Here is a 15,771-nt window from a genome sequence, read left to right as displayed (position 1 = left end):
CCTAAAAGCCATAATAAAGTGTATACAGGCAAAAAAATTAAACGGTTAATTGTGTAAACTTCTGTGAATATTTAACTGTCCCCGAGTGCTGTAGGACGTTTGTGTGATCATTTGTGATACTGCGTCGCCTCCGTGTTCGACAGTTTTATTTTTAACCACCTACCGTCAATTGTGTTATTTGTTTAATTCAACAATAAACGTTATAATTCATTCTGGCATCAATATACCGCCAACGCGCATTTTGGCTCACATCTTGCATTGCTGCCTAGCAACTAACCGTAGCTGCTGCGAGGCGCCGGCACGGCTTACTGCGCATGCGCGGAAATGTAAGCGTGACCTCGTTACGTATGCGTGCTACCCAGACGCAAACGCGCGCGGTTGTTTCGTTCCGGTGATTCGTCTGGAAGTGTGTTTCCGGCCGGCTCTCGAGCAGTGACATGGCCTTTAACTTTGGAGCCAGTACGGGGACCGCGACCAACCCGGGTGAGATAGCGTTAGAAAGAAGCGGCAGTGCTACCGACTCATTTTGCAGGGGCCTGCGTGAGATAGGAGATGTAATAGTGAGCTGGGGGTAGTTAGACGAAATCATTATGAGACGAACGAAAGGTAAATAAGGCTGCTGAGACAAACTGCACCATGCCAAGGGAAGCCGCATTGGCCATTCATGGAACGCAAGCTGTCTAGAGATATGAAGTGTCTGTGGTGGAAGTGGGTTGCAGCAATAGAGGACTGTCGTACTGGCCCTCTATATAGAATGTAATATGGTGTAAGACAAAGTAAAGCATGATGGGGGGCAGATGGATATTTAGAGGTGTAGTTGGCCAAAGGCTTTTTATATAGAAGGATCTAGCTGTTGTAATGGGTGTGGTAGGTGACAGGGAGCAGGCTTTTCTGATTACAGGATGATTACATGGCTTAATACTGATGTACAACCCCAAGGTTGTTGTTTTTTTCCAAACTACCAAAGCTTGGATTGTGTTTTTGTGTTGTGGATGTTGTGTAGCTGCATTGATGTTACGTGTGTGTGGCTTGTGTTGCATGCACTGCCTTAATGTCATACTGTGAGAACCCTTGTTAATAAAGCCCCAGGGAAGAAAAAAAATAAAGAAAACCAGAAATATAGTACTAAGATATATATATTCCCTTTACAGTTGTATGGTACTAAAGCCATCACATTGGTGGCATCAAAGAGGCAAAAGTAGGGCATAGAGCTAAAGCTATATCCATGCCTGCCTAAAATATGGTAGCTTGCCATAAATAAAGTAACAATATTTAGCCTGTTGGCAAATAATGTCTGCTATCAAATCACTAGTTGATCTAAAGCCTTGTTCCTAAAGCATTTGCTTAACAGAAATTCCCTCCGTGTGTTTCGAAGCTGGCACGCTGCGGTGGCATCTGGGAGTACGTTAGATATATCTGCTAGTAACTGCCATATATCCCAAAATAAATTGAATGTGAATTGTGTTTTGTGTCATTCATGGTCAAAGTCACCTTTGGGTAAAGGAAATGCATTCATTTATTCATTCATTGGTCTTCTGATTTTGTATAATTTGTTTTGTGTGCTGTCCACTAGGTACGACTGGATTCTCGCTGGGGACTTTTACTCCCAAAACAACCACCTCGGGCCTCGGTTTTGGTACGGCCACCACTACTGCGGCAACTGGTTTTGGAGGTAAGGGCAGATAGAGGTAATCAAGATTTAAAGAGGGCTAATGTTTTTAAAGAGTATGTTAACTTTGATTGTGCGCCCTGAAATGTTAATGTGTTGCTTATAGCCATCAAAAGAAATGCTTTATTACTTAGTAATATAGAGTTTTCCTCTGTTTTGCGTAGTTCGGTTACAGCATAATATGTTGTCTATCTAGAACCTTTGCATGTGAGAAGTGACTTGAATGATTGATTTAATGACCAACATCATATCCAGAATTTCCAAATAAATTATTTAAAGTGTTTTCAAACCAACAAGTCTCATTCTTGTGTTTCTTATGTTTAGGTCAGTAGTGAATCAAATCTTCTTCCATCTGTTTAACAGATAAACCTGCTGAATGTTTTTTTTTTGTGCCCATGAGTAGGATAGAATAATGCTACAAGTAACATTATCCTACCCATGAGTACAAAACACTATATGCTACATTGGGACTGTCTGTCGTAGGGATTGGGAATACGCTTAGTGTTTTCTTCAGATTGCTCTATCCTTGCGTATAGCAGTTAGTTTTTTTTTTTTTTTTTTTTAGTAAGGGCAAGATTTACTAAGCAGCGGGATTTCTAAAAAGTTCACACTTGCCTATGTTATGTTTGTGCAATTAAGGAATATACTATGTTAACCAGCCATACATTTTCCTTCTCCAACATTTGGCCTGTTATCAATGCTATCTTTTCCTGCACAGCCACTTTTCCTCTTGCTAGACTTCTATGCTATTAGATTTTGTATGCCGGATCCCTTAATTGAATTCAAATGCCTTTCCGCAGAGTGATTGTGTGACATTGTATGATTAGGTATTGTTCATGGGGTTAGGATTATTTATTAAGGGTAGTTTGTGGCCAGTGGCGGTTTGCTGTTTGAAGTCCCTGTGTCTATTTTAGCTATATGGTATTAGTCACATGTTTGTCAAATATTTGGTTTAGTGCAGAATAGCTGTACTTGCACAAAGACAACCCCGCACGTCTAACTGCTTCCTATAATGCTCCTATTGCTAGCTGTATACCTCAACATGGTGTAGGCGATCCTCACTTTTATGCTTTCTTTCTGTGCACTTCTTTTCTTTTCTTCTATGCTTGTTTCTAACTCTTGCCACCTTTTCTTCATGCTTCCCATGCTTCAGGATTTGGAGGGCTTGAATCTACGACCTCCAGTAACAGTGGGTTTAACTTTGGGGGGTTTGGACTAGCCTCTAATCCTGCATTAAATTTTAACATTGGGAATTTCAGTGTTTCTTCTGCTCCCGCAGCACCCTTCAATTTTGGTAACACCCTGGCAAGTGCAGGTAGAGAGATATATGTATGTGATGTTTGTTTGTGAACACTTTAAACACAGTGGTGCACGAATAGCCAAAAGTTGCTAATGTTGAAGAATGTGTATTAAAAGGCTTGCTGCTTCCTTTGTTAAGAAAAAAAAAGTAATAAAACAGTGTTTCTCGTTGGTATAATTTCAGTGCATTTTAGAACATTACGCTGCATGTCTACTCTGGCATGATTTATTTGAATATTTTTTGGAGCAAAGTGGTTTTCTTTGTCGTTTTTGCTATATGTGTCCCTTGAAGCTGCCTTTTTCCCAGTGAGTGCAATGGAGTTCTCCTCCAGCATGCTTTATAATGGCTCTCAAGAGCCTTTGGTTCAGTCAATGATTTGACAGTTATGTATGTATTTGTTCCTAGGGAAATCAATGCATATACTTTGTTATATAGCGATAGCACTTGTGTTATTGTCGATGGATATTACAACTTTCGTGCTATAGCTACTCTAAACACTACTAGTTGCATGTGGAATAAGTAGTTTCAGCTCAGTGAAGCAACACACACAAGCTTTCATATACTTCTTGCCTAGCTCCAAAGATTTTTCTATCTAGCAAGATTCTGTATCTGTGCTTGCAATCTTTGCTGCAAACAAACAAGACCTCCTGTAGAGACCATTTGAGGCTTGCGTAACCAAGCCATTGGCATTCCCTAAATATTTACGTGAGATTTTGCGCACTACTATAAAACCAGAAGATTTTCCATAATGTCCTCTTTACTTTAAGCTTTACTTACTATGTTCTGTTTGGCACTAGTTATTCTTGGACCACTGTGATTTCACACACATTCCACCAATCTGTTACCATTCTGCTTTTGTCAAGTCCTTTTATACGGTCGACTCTTCATTCAGTATCTGTATGCCGGGAGAAGGGAAACTGGAGATGTCATATCTGATGCCTCATTTTACATCTTTCTGTTTGTACTTTTCCCTCTACGTTTACCGTACCCCTTACGACATTATATATATGACGATGTAACGATCAGACTGTTTAATCTGTGCCCCATATATATATAAATACAGCTATGTACTTATACAGCCATATAACCGCTACCTCTTACAGAGAGTTTGTGTGAAACACCGTGCCTAGCTATTTAACTCTGCACCTTTGGCTTAATGACATGTTAGCCTGTATATGTACACCATAGGAAAGGTATCTTAACTTTTCTTATAAGCCTGTTATGTCTAATCTGTTAAATTACGGGTTCGGTCAAATAGTCTTTGTAAGGATGAGAAGAAAAGAGAGAACATCACAGAAGGAAGTCCTTTACATGAGACTCGCACTGCCGCCGAGTCACAGATCTGACCTTCCGTGCTTGTTAACCTTTTAACTAAATATCTTCATAGCAATCACACAATGATAGTAAAGCAACCTATAGTTTGCTTTTATGCTAAAAGCTGTGATGGCAACAGATCCACTTAAGGGAGTAAATCCACATGGATGTGCTAGCTTTAGCTAGCTAGTACCAAATAAACTGTAATAAAGTGGGTTCAGCTTAACACTTTAACCATTCATTTTGGCATTATTATGTGACTATTAACGATAATAGAATATTTATCTGAAATTAGGATATTTGCACCTACACACGAGGTGTGTTTAATGATTAGGGCTCTTTTAGATCAGCCCCCACCAACAATTTTCCAAACCATTCTCCTTTTTCTTTGTAGTTTTATGACAACTGCTTTTGTTTTCTTAGCGTCGGGTGGTTTTGGAGGATTTGGGAACACAGCTACGACAACAGCTTCTGGGTCTGCGTTTAACTTTTCTACTCCTTCAAATACTGGCACTACAGGTAAGACAGAGTAACATAGGCAAAGAAACCTGTGTGTGTGTGTTTCCAGTTCTCAGTTTTAACCCCTTAATGACAATTGCCGATTCTGGCACATCATGCACTAACATCTGGTTAGTGACAATTGACGTGCCAGGCTTTAAACGGGTGCAGAAAGCGATCTACGTTTGCTTTCTGCACCCATATGGTATTGCTGTAATGTAGGGCTGCAACTAACGATTATTTTCATAATCGATTAGTTGGCCGATTATTTTGACGATTAATCGGATAAAAAAATGAATGTAAATTTTTCATTTATTTAAAATAATTTAATAAACAAATGATGTTAAATACAAACAGCAGAATAAAAAAAACTTTGATAAAATGCATTTCTTGTCTTTATTTCCCAACCAGCCCCCCCAATTTATGCACATTTGAGCCCAGGCTTGCCACGCTGCCTCCCAGACATGCCACGCTGCTTCCCACATATACCACTCCACGCCGCCTCCCACATATGCCACTCCACGCCACCTCCCACATATACCACTCCACCCCCACATATGCCACTGTGCCTGATACGCCTTATACCCCCTGATACACCACTCCATCCTCCGCAGACATGCCACACTGCCCTCCCCACACATGCCTCATATAATGTATATGCCTTATACCCTCAGATATGTCACTCCGTCCTCCCCAGATATGCCGTATACCCCCCAGATATCTCATAGTCCCCTCGTAGAGTCACAGACCCGTTCGCATCACACTGACACCATACTTTTATTAATAATTACTGGGTTAATCTTCACTGCCCCCAGGATTTAGATTCCCTTTAGTCTGCCCCCCTTTATCTCTAACTGCACCCTAAGTTAACTTTATTAAATTAACCCTCAGTCCTCATCATTAAATTAACCCTAAACACCCCATTAACCATAACTACCCCTAAATTAACTCTAAATACACCATCAAAACAACTACCCTAAATTAACCCTAAACACCCCATTAACCATAACTGCCCCTAAATTAACCCTAAACACCCCATTAACCACAGCATCCCCTAAATTAACCCTAAAGACCCTGTCAACCACAACAGCCCCTAAATTAACCCTAAACACCCCATTAACCACAACTGCCTCAAATTAACCCCAAACACCCCATTAACCACAGCTGCTCCTAAATTAACCCTAAACACCCCATTAACCACAGCTGCCCCTAAACTAACCCTAAACACCCTATTAACCATAACTGCCCCTAAACACCCCATTAACCATAGCTGCCCCTAAATTAACCCTAAACACCCCATTAACCATAACTGCCCCTAAATTAACCCCCACCTCCCCTAACTTTCAGTAGCCCAAATATTAATTTTATACTTACAGTTAGATGAGTGTCACAGCCATGTGGTTCTGGCCTTCTGGGAGAAGGAAGGGGGCAGGGCCAGTTGTCACAGTGATTACAGGGAGGGACTGGTAAGTAGGAGCTGCTGCTGTGAGTCACTCAAACGGATTATATAATGAGGGGTATTTTCAGAGCGTTTGCTCTGAAAAAACCCTCATTTTATAATCGATAATAATCGATTCAACTAATCGATAATGAAATTCGTTGGCAACGAATTTCATTATCGATTATTATCGATTAGTTGTTGCAGCCCTACTGTAATGCCTCGATGTCGACTGTATGGCAGCGGACGCCCATTTTTGTGTGACAGTGGCATATGCCACGACATGGTAATTCATACATGGAGTAAAAGATGTGTGTGGGGGGAAAAAAGACTACCACAAAGTTTGATAAAGACTGGTGGTAGAATTAGTGCATGGAAAGAGTTAAAATACTAGCATTTGAAATACCCTGTGGTGTCTAGTATTAGAAAAGTAGCATTTATTTTGCGGGTTTTTTCATTAGCTTTTATAGAAGAGTAAAAGTCAGAAAGTCCTTTTTTTTCTAAAATGTTCACCATATTTTATACTTTTTTTAATGGTAAATGAAATGATACAATCAAAACAAAGACATCTAAAGAAAGCCCTTCTCCTGAAAAAACGATGCATAACTTGTGTGGGTTCTGTAAACAGTAAAGAAGGAAATTACAGCTAAACACGAGCACCACAGGAATGGCAAAACAGCCATTGTCACGATGGGTACAAAAAATAAAATCAGCCTTTGTCACGAAGGAGTTAACATTCTTCCTTTGACTTATTGGGTGTAAAACAAATCCATGTTTAATTTGGCTGCACATATATCTGCTGGATTGTATTCATAATGCTTATTATTTCCTTCTCTTGGAGAAGGAATGCTTAATATTTATTGTGCTTTTTCTTCTGTAGGACTGTTTGGTGCCACTCAAAACAAAGGTTTTGGGTTTGGAACTGGGTTTGGAGCTACTGCCCCAAGTACAGGTCTGGGTACTGGCTTAGGAACAGGTCTTGGCTTTGGTGCATTCAACACCCAGCAGCAGCAGCAGCATCAGCAGCAGCAAACTGGTCAGTATCATCTCTTCGGATCACTGTCTGTTCTGTGAAAACCTATGCAAAATAGTTTGTGGCATCAGCTGATTGCCTCAGTCGCCACTAGTCAGTCCAGTGTCCATCCAAAAGTCATGACTTGCATTATAATATCCATTTAAAGTGTGTCCCTGGGGTAAATGGAGCTGTGCATCTGGGCCTAATCATCGGTAGAACGTTTTCCTAAGCAGGGAAGTAGTACTGGTGCTAAAAACTGCAACTCTTTTTAACAGTTCTGTATGTTCTATCACTCCTAGGACTTGGTAGTGGTCTGTTTGGTCAGCCTGTTCAAAATGTTCAAGCAAATGCCCAGTCCAACCAGCTGATAAACACGGCGAGTGCTCTTTCTGCACCAACTCTGCTTGGAGATGAAAGAGATGCGATCTTGGCGAAATGGAATCAGCTTCAGGCGTTTTGGGGAACTGGGAAAGGTTATTTCAACAACAGCATTCCTCCAGTTGAATTCACCCAAGAAAACCCATTTTGTAGATTTAAGGTAGAACACCTATATTTTAATGGCTACACATTTTTAATTCCATTTTTTTTTCACAGTAACATTAACTAGAAAGTAGTTTTGTTTTCCCATAAAGTTCTTTAGAAATATAAATATCCCGTCTCTGTAGCAGAGGGACGTGTTGCTCTTATTTTATATAAAGACTGGTGGGTTTTTTCAAGGCATTAACTGTTTATAAAAGTTTAATTGTTATATTATCACTGACTTCTTTTAAAATGGTATCCTGCAACATTGACAGAATAGAGCACTGCTATGTTTCACTGCATTATGTCATTTGCATAGGGTTTATATTTTTGATTTATGTTCCATCCAAGTATACTAAACTCTTCCTGATTTTCGGGACAAGAAAAAAAAAAAAAAAAGTTGGTAATTATCGTCTCCTGTTACGTACAGGCTGTAGGTTACAGTTTCATACCCAATAACAAGGATGAAGATGGCCTGGTAGCACTGGTGTTTAACAAAAAGGAATCTGACGTAAGGGGCCAGCAGCAACAGCTGGTGGAAAGTCTGCACAAAGTCCTTGGATCAAACCAAACACTGACTGTGAATGTGGAAGGTGTTAAAGCAATGCCCGATGACCAGTAAGTAGTGTCTACAAAGCTGACATGTGAAACGCAATAAAGTAACTCCCGGGTAGTAGATGACTTATATTTCCCTTCTATTTAATGCGACAGATGTTACTGAAAATGCTTCAATGGCTCTAGCAAGCTGTGCCATGCTAAAAAAGAACATAGACTCCTGCTTAGTGGAGTATGTATGAGGTGGATATGAATGTCTCATTGAATCTTAACCAAGTGAATATTCCCTGGGATGTTGATTTGATCCACAACAATACTATGAGAATTTAAATCGCCTTTCAGAGATTCTTCTTAGTGTACCTTATGCCGCCTTTTGCTTTTTTGTTTTTCTCCCCCCCCCCTGAGCTGTATTACATCAGCTGATAAATGGCAGTACCACAGATTGAAAATATGATTTGTCTTTTCTCTGCAGGACCGAGGTGGTGGTCTATGTTGTTGAGCGATCTCCAAATGGCACCTCCAGGCGGGTTCCGGCCACAACTTTGTACAATTATTTTGAGCAAGCCAATATCAAGGGAAACCTGCAGCAACTGGGAGTCACTCTTGCCGTTGCAAGGACAGAGCTTTCCCCAGCGCAAATAAAACAGCTCCTACAGACCCCACCTGCAGGCAAGTGTTATCACATCAGTAGAATTGCTCTTGTTGCATACATCGTAATCATAAGTGCCTGTTCAGGGCTCTCAACTTTATAAGCTATGTATGTTTTATGCAAACTGACCAGAAGAAATAAGAAAAGTATTATAGTTCATGCTAATAATTTTGCGTTCTTGTGGATTGATGCTACCGTAAAACAAATGTTTTTTTTGTGTGTGTAGGTGTTGATCCAATCATTTGGGAACAAGCTAAAGTAGATAACCCAGATCCTGAGAGGTAAGTAAATATCTGAGTGTTTGCGTGAAATTCATTTTGAAGTACTTTTTGTCCTGCTATTGATTTATTTTAACCATGCCAGTCACTGGTACAAAAAGGTACAGAAAATTTTGCTTAGCTATAGAAAATGTAGTCACCTTTTGTACTAAATATTATATAATTTGTAATGCATTTTCTGATGTATATTTAATTTCTACAACTTTAGTATTACTGTGTAGGAACTGTAACCATCGTAGGAGTCTTTGGTCCGAGTATTCCAATGCTATTGTTTTTGTTAAAGGCTTCATGCCTTTGAAACAATGTTGATTTTGTTCTTCCAGACTGATCCCTGTACCCATGGTTGGCTTCAAGGAACTTCTGCGTAGACTTAAAGTTCAAGACAAAATGACTAAACAGCACCAGTCCAGATTAGATGTAAGTTTTAGGGTTGCTAGTGCCAATCATTTTTGGAGATTATTTCAGTACCGTTTTACCCAACTCGCCCTCCTCCATTTTTAGATAATATCAGAAGACATAAGTGAGCTACAGAAAAACCAAGCTACGACAATGGCTAAAATTGCACAGTACAAAAGAAAGTTAATGGAATTATCTCACAGAGTTCTCCAGGTATTTACCCATACATATACCTCCTATATATATCGGTTCGGTCTTTTCTTTAGTTCAGATCTCATATGTGTTTCGTGATATCATCATGTAATGATTTAGTTACTGGACTGTAATTATTATGCAGAGGACATCAGCAACACTGGTACTGGTACGGGCAACACTGGTACTTATGGAGATCTGTATCTCTGCTATCAGAATACTCTTAGGCTTCAATAATAAAGGTTAGGATTAGGAAACAGTATTGGTTCCCAAGCCAAGGAATGTGTAGGAATAGACTGCACGACACCTCCAATGTTTTTACATTAACTGTCTTAACTCTGCTGCTTGTGTGTATGTTTAGGGTGGTAGCATAGTGCTGAATGATGTCTGATGTTGCATTACAGTCTAGCTCAACATAAACTGGTTTTCATATTACTGACGCTTTTTATTTACTTCCTAGTTATATATTTTATCATTTATAATTTTATCTGTTGGTCCACAATATATATTCTCTCACTGAGGACCCTTTTGTCGTTTAGGTTTTAATAAAGCAAGAAATTCAGCGCAAGAGTGGGTTTGCTATCCAAGCTGAAGAGGAACATCTACGTGTTCAGCTGGACACAATTCAATCTGAACTTAATGCACCTACTCAGTTCAAGGTAAGACTCAACCTGTGTCCTGATGTTTTAGATTCTGCTTACTATAATATAATATTGGTATTGCGCATATGGAAAACAAAGTTCTGAATGTGGTCTTCTTTCTTATTCAAATTCAACTCCAGAATCCACAAATGATAGTGTAATAAAACACAATTTATAAGGAATATATTTGGAGTCTGATTGGCACTGATTTATTAAGCATTACAAAGCCACGTATATAAGATATAACTGTCTCTTATCTACAGCGGTAGAAATCCTCCCTTTTTACCCAGTGTTAAGTGTTTGTCGGGTTGTAATTCTAATTCAAGTGGGCTAAGCATCCGAGATCTAGTACATTTACCTTTCCTTTTTCCAGGGTCGACTTAATGAGCTTATGTCACAGATCAGAATGCAGAATCACTTTGGAGCAGTTAGATCGGAAGAAAAATATTACGTAGATGGTGATCTTCTGAGGGAAATCAAACAAGTAAGTGGCTTCTTATCTAGCTGTTGCCCTTGATGGCTAAAGTGTGGTGTTACGCATCTGAACCAGACCAATGTGTATTAAAACAAAGCCATCGTCTGATAATAGTCAATAAATGCTATGTGGTAAAAAACACTCTCCTGCAAATTGTCCTTTCTGAGTTATTGGAAAATAGGTGTAGTCTTACTGGTTAGTTCCTTGCAGGATTAGTTCCCTCATCTTTTGTACCAGTCTATTTTTAAGATGTATTAATGTAATTTTAAATAGTCAAATATTATTGCCCTGTACTGTAATGGTCATATGGAATGTTGAATCTGTTACTGTAAGTCGGGATTCCATTTTATTTGGAGAACACAACAAATAATTGTAGTCACAATCTTCCGGCACCTCAGATGGGGTTACATCAGAAGTAGAGACCCTAAAACATATGCGACTGCATCCTTTTGTTTGTCCATAGGATTATTGGGAAATCGGGAGTAAACTTTGCACTGTAAAACTTTTGAACTATACTAACATTTCTTTCTCCTCTCAACTGCTAGCATTTAAAGCAACAACAAGAAGGACTGAGCCACCTAATTGGCATAATCCGAGATGACCTGGAAGACTTAAAGCTCGTTGAACAGGGACTCACTGATAATGTTCACATCCGAGGGGGAATGCTAAGCAGCCAAAACACAGCAAGTTCGTTTTTTTAGAGGCCCTGGTTCTATGACAACTTTACTGCATATCGAGCAACACGTACTACACAGATATGACCAAAATAAAAGCAAGTCAACGGATAATGCACTTGTTTTGCTGTTAAACAGTAGATTTACAGCATTACTTGATGCCGCTATATACAGAATACTACAGTTTGACAGTCCTGGGTTTTTATTGAAAAGATTCTTTGGTTTCTAGAACACTCTAAACCAGCTGGAATAAACTCATGGAATAGTTTGTGAAACATCAATTGCATAAACTGCGGATTTAGTGAATGTAAAGTTCTGATTTAAAAGACTTTTCGTCTCGGTGGTTTGTGTGTGAAATGGGGGGATATCATGATATATGGTATTTTGCAAGAATATTAATAATGTTGCTATGGCTACAGTACAAACTTTACCTAAAATGTGGTCTTTAAATATATGTAAAACTGTTTTTTATGGCTCCTATAAATATTTTCTTAATATTTCTACTGGAGAGTGTTTTACTTCAAAAGAGATTATTTTTTGCGGGAAAAGCCGTTCCATTCCCAAATGCGTAATCTTAAAATGGCAAAATGATACACTATATGATCAAATGTATATGAAAATTTCTCTTAATTATTGAGTTAAGTTGTTTCACCTCGCTAATTTGGTGTATAAAATGAAGCACATAGGCACATCTTAATAGGCAAACATCGACCGTAGAATGGCTCGCACCAAACGGCTCAGTGGCAATAAATGTGACACTGTTCGTGTCATAGGATGCCCCCTTTACCACTGGTCAGTTTGTGAACCATATCTGCTTCTGGAGGTAACATCAGTACCACCACTGTGTTTCGTGAGCTTCACGTAATGGGTTTCCATGGCTGCTGCACACAAGCCAAAAATCACCATGTACAATGCCAAGCATCAGCTGAGTGGTGGGACGCGCACCGCTACTAGACTCTGGAAACTTAGGAGTGAGGAATCCCGGAAGTCTGATGGATGAATATGGGTTTGGAGGATAAATGCTCTTGGCTGAATGTGTGCTCGGATTTCCTCAGACACATTCCACAAACGTCTGGTCATAAAGTGTATGTTTAAAAAAAAAATTAAAAAAATACAGTTAGTATTTAACCCTTATGAACTGTACACACACACATGGTATCGGTTGATTGTTACAATTATTCCATGCAAGTCTACTGGTCAAAAGAAAATAAGATGAATCTTTCGGTTTGTTACAGCACTCACTTAAAGGAGAAAACAAAATGGGTATACAAATATCCTGTAGTGCCTACACAGTAGTACAAGAAACTGCATGTAAGAAAAGGAAAATTACCAATCCTGTGAATGCATAAGAACAGGGGTCGCGTAATGTTTAACCCCTTAATGACAAAGCCTGTACATGTACGGGCTCAAAATGCATTGTTTTCAATGGGTTTAGGGACCGCCCATTGTCCTTAAGGGGTTAAAGTGGTTCTGGCATCGTCTCCAAACAAGAGAGCAAAGTTGGCAGCAAGCTTCCGTTTGTTAGTAAAGGGCTTTTTTCATTCGGCAAAGTTGGCAGGAGAGTTATGGCTTAAAACTACACCCATCATGCTATTTCAAATTTAATTACAGTAATTAGATTCCCCAATAGGCTGGGCTGGGTGAACTTCCCAAAAATGTTTTTTTGTTTTTTACGTTCTTAAAGTTTAGCCCTGTCTCTGAAATCAGATGAACCAAACTAAATGTAAAAAAAGAAAATTAAGTGAGGTTGTTGCTGCTGTGGTTGTAAAGTAACTTGCACAGCTTTTATTACATGTGTGTAGGCATCCACCTGTCAATCCACAGGTCAATCCACCTGTCCAAAAGGGGTCACTTCATCAAATAAAAGGTCATAAAATAGACTAGCCTTTGCTTAAAATAAAGAAAAGGAAGCACAGACTAAAAAGCATACTAACTCTGATTTTGTAAATACTTTTTGTAATCACCTACCTGAGGCACACATTTTGGAGATTCTATCACAGTATATAGCCATATATTGCTTAGCCCACCACTTAGTCAAGTTTGGCACATTCTACCTATATTTCTTACCAAGGAGCTCAATTAACGGGACAGCACAGCTTCATGAAGTTTAATTTACACCTCTGCAGTCTTGACAAAGGATCCCCCTCTTGAAGTAAGTCTGCCCTGCAGGTGGATCTTATACTTTGTGTGACTGTTCCGGCCAGTCGCTTTATAACCGTATGCGCATGTCTATAATAAGTCTCCCCAATGCCCCTCTTTTCTAAGTATACATTGGTTGCTACATGTATACCATGGCCTTGTCAGGCACAGACTAGTCATCTGGCATATTTTGGCATTTAGTGTTTTAACCTTTTGAACTCAGGAAGCATTAATTAGGCCAGTGGGACAATTAAACCTTGCATTCAGTGCCTACATTGATCTGAACTTGGTGCTGTATAGACTGTGAACAGCCATTTAACTTCATTTCTATGCTGTTTCCACTTCCCATCACCTTCCCACAATTGCAGAGGAAGGTCTGTTGATACAGGCCCCAGATGACAACCAGGGCCCGAATGGCAAAAAAGAAAACTTGCAGAATACTGCAGTCTTTATTACAAAAACATAGTGGCAAATGAATTAAGGAAATACAAGAGTTGGGCAAATCAAAAAAAATGTTGATGATGTAGTCAATGTGCACAACAAGCTGCTGGTTGACCTCCATACTGAAGTTATGACTAGGCAACTGACCAACTTTAATTTTGTTGTTTTTAGCCTTTCAGGACTTGCTTTTGTGTACTTTGGGTCATTGTCCTGCTGCATAAACCAACTGTGCTTGAGCTTTAGGTCACAGACTGATGACCAGATCTGGTTTTCTGGTAGAGAGCAGAATTCATGGCTCCATCATTTATTACAAGTTGCAGAGGTCCCGAAGCAGCCCCAGACCCTCACACTACCATCACTCTGTTTGACTGTTGGTATGATGTTCTTACTGTAAAGTGCTGTGTTAGCTGTATGCTAGATGTAACGGGACCTGTGTCTTTCAAAATTTCCCCTTTCGACTCATGAAGCCACACAATAATATCCCAAAAGTGCTGGGGGTCAACGAGATGTTTTTTTGGCAAATGTGAGAAGTGTTTGTGTTCTTTTATGTTATCAGTGGTTTATGCTTTTCAACTCTCCCATGGATGCCATTCTCTTTCTTGTTGTGGAATTGTGAACACTGACCTTCTTCTTTACATGTTAGTTTGGGTTCCTTTGTGACCTCCTGGATGAGTCGTCCGTATGGTCTTGGAGGGATTTGGTAAGCCTGACACTCCTGGGGAAGGTTCACCACTGTTCCAAGTTTTCTTTATTTGGTAATGGCTCCTACAGTTGTTCTCTGGAGTTCCAGAGCCTTAGAAATGGCTTTGTAAACATTTCCATACTGATAAGTCAGTGACTTTGCTTCTCATCTGTTCTTGAATTTCTTTAGATTGTGGTACCATGTGCTGTTTTTTGAGATCTTTTAGCCTACTTCACTTTGCAAGACAGGTTCTTTTTAATTAATGTTTAGATTCAACAGGGCTGACCATGGGTGTATCTAGTACAATTAAACCAAATTATTAATTTGGTTAACTGTTTAATAACTAAAGAGGAAATTACCTTTTCACATATTGCCAGGTAGGGTTGGGTAGCTTTTTTTCCCCTTCAACGCGAAATAATTTAAAAACTGCATTGGTTTGATCATCTAAAACTGTTAAATGTGAGAAATGTGCAAAAATAGAAGAAATCTGGAAGGGGCAAATACTTTTGCACAGCACTGTAGGAGCAACCACAGATTAACCTCAAAGTGGTAGGCAGAACAACTCACAGAATGAGAGAACCAAAAATGTTTAAAAACCACCTGCCTTCATTTGGCACACTCATTAATGGGTACCTAATTGGCCTCTGTGTTAGGACTATATAGCTATACTTCCCGTGGGCAGTCCTGGTGTGAACGCGCAAGAGAATGACACCACAAGGCCTTTCACCCAGTTCCACCCCGGATTAAACCGGAAGTAAGCTATATAAACCTTCAGTCTGCATTCTGACACTTTCCTTGGTGTTGTCTCTTCTGTTTTGCTCCTGCGAAATACTTGGGTTGTCCAGGGACATCACTCATGTCTCCTGATTTGGCACCTGTTGTCTTTCTGAACTGGT

The 15,771-nt window shown here is 39.6% G+C and overlaps 1 protein-coding gene across 1 annotated transcript; it reads left to right on the top strand.

Annotated features, from left to right (window-relative positions):
* Positions 1-144: 144 nt before the first annotated feature.
* Positions 145-12,116, top strand: NUP54 (nucleoporin 54). The gene is made up of 13 exons (XM_053461663.1): positions 145-483; positions 1,574-1,672; positions 4,707-4,802; positions 7,100-7,255; positions 7,534-7,772; positions 8,184-8,371; positions 8,781-8,977; positions 9,184-9,238; positions 9,559-9,652; positions 9,737-9,844; positions 10,363-10,482; positions 10,838-10,948; positions 11,485-12,116. Exons 1-13 carry the CDS (start codon positions 438-440, stop codon positions 11,638-11,640), a joined length of 1,665 nt encoding a protein of 554 aa, XP_053317638.1. The 5' UTR covers positions 145-437; the 3' UTR covers positions 11,641-12,116.
* Positions 12,117-15,771: the final 3,655 nt, after the last annotated feature.

Source organism: Spea bombifrons, chromosome 1, assembly GCF_027358695.1.
Source record: "Spea bombifrons isolate aSpeBom1 chromosome 1, aSpeBom1.2.pri, whole genome shotgun sequence".
NCBI lineage: Eukaryota > Metazoa > Chordata > Amphibia > Anura > Pelobatidae > Spea > Spea bombifrons.
This window is presented reverse-complemented; position numbering and strand designations above follow the sequence as displayed.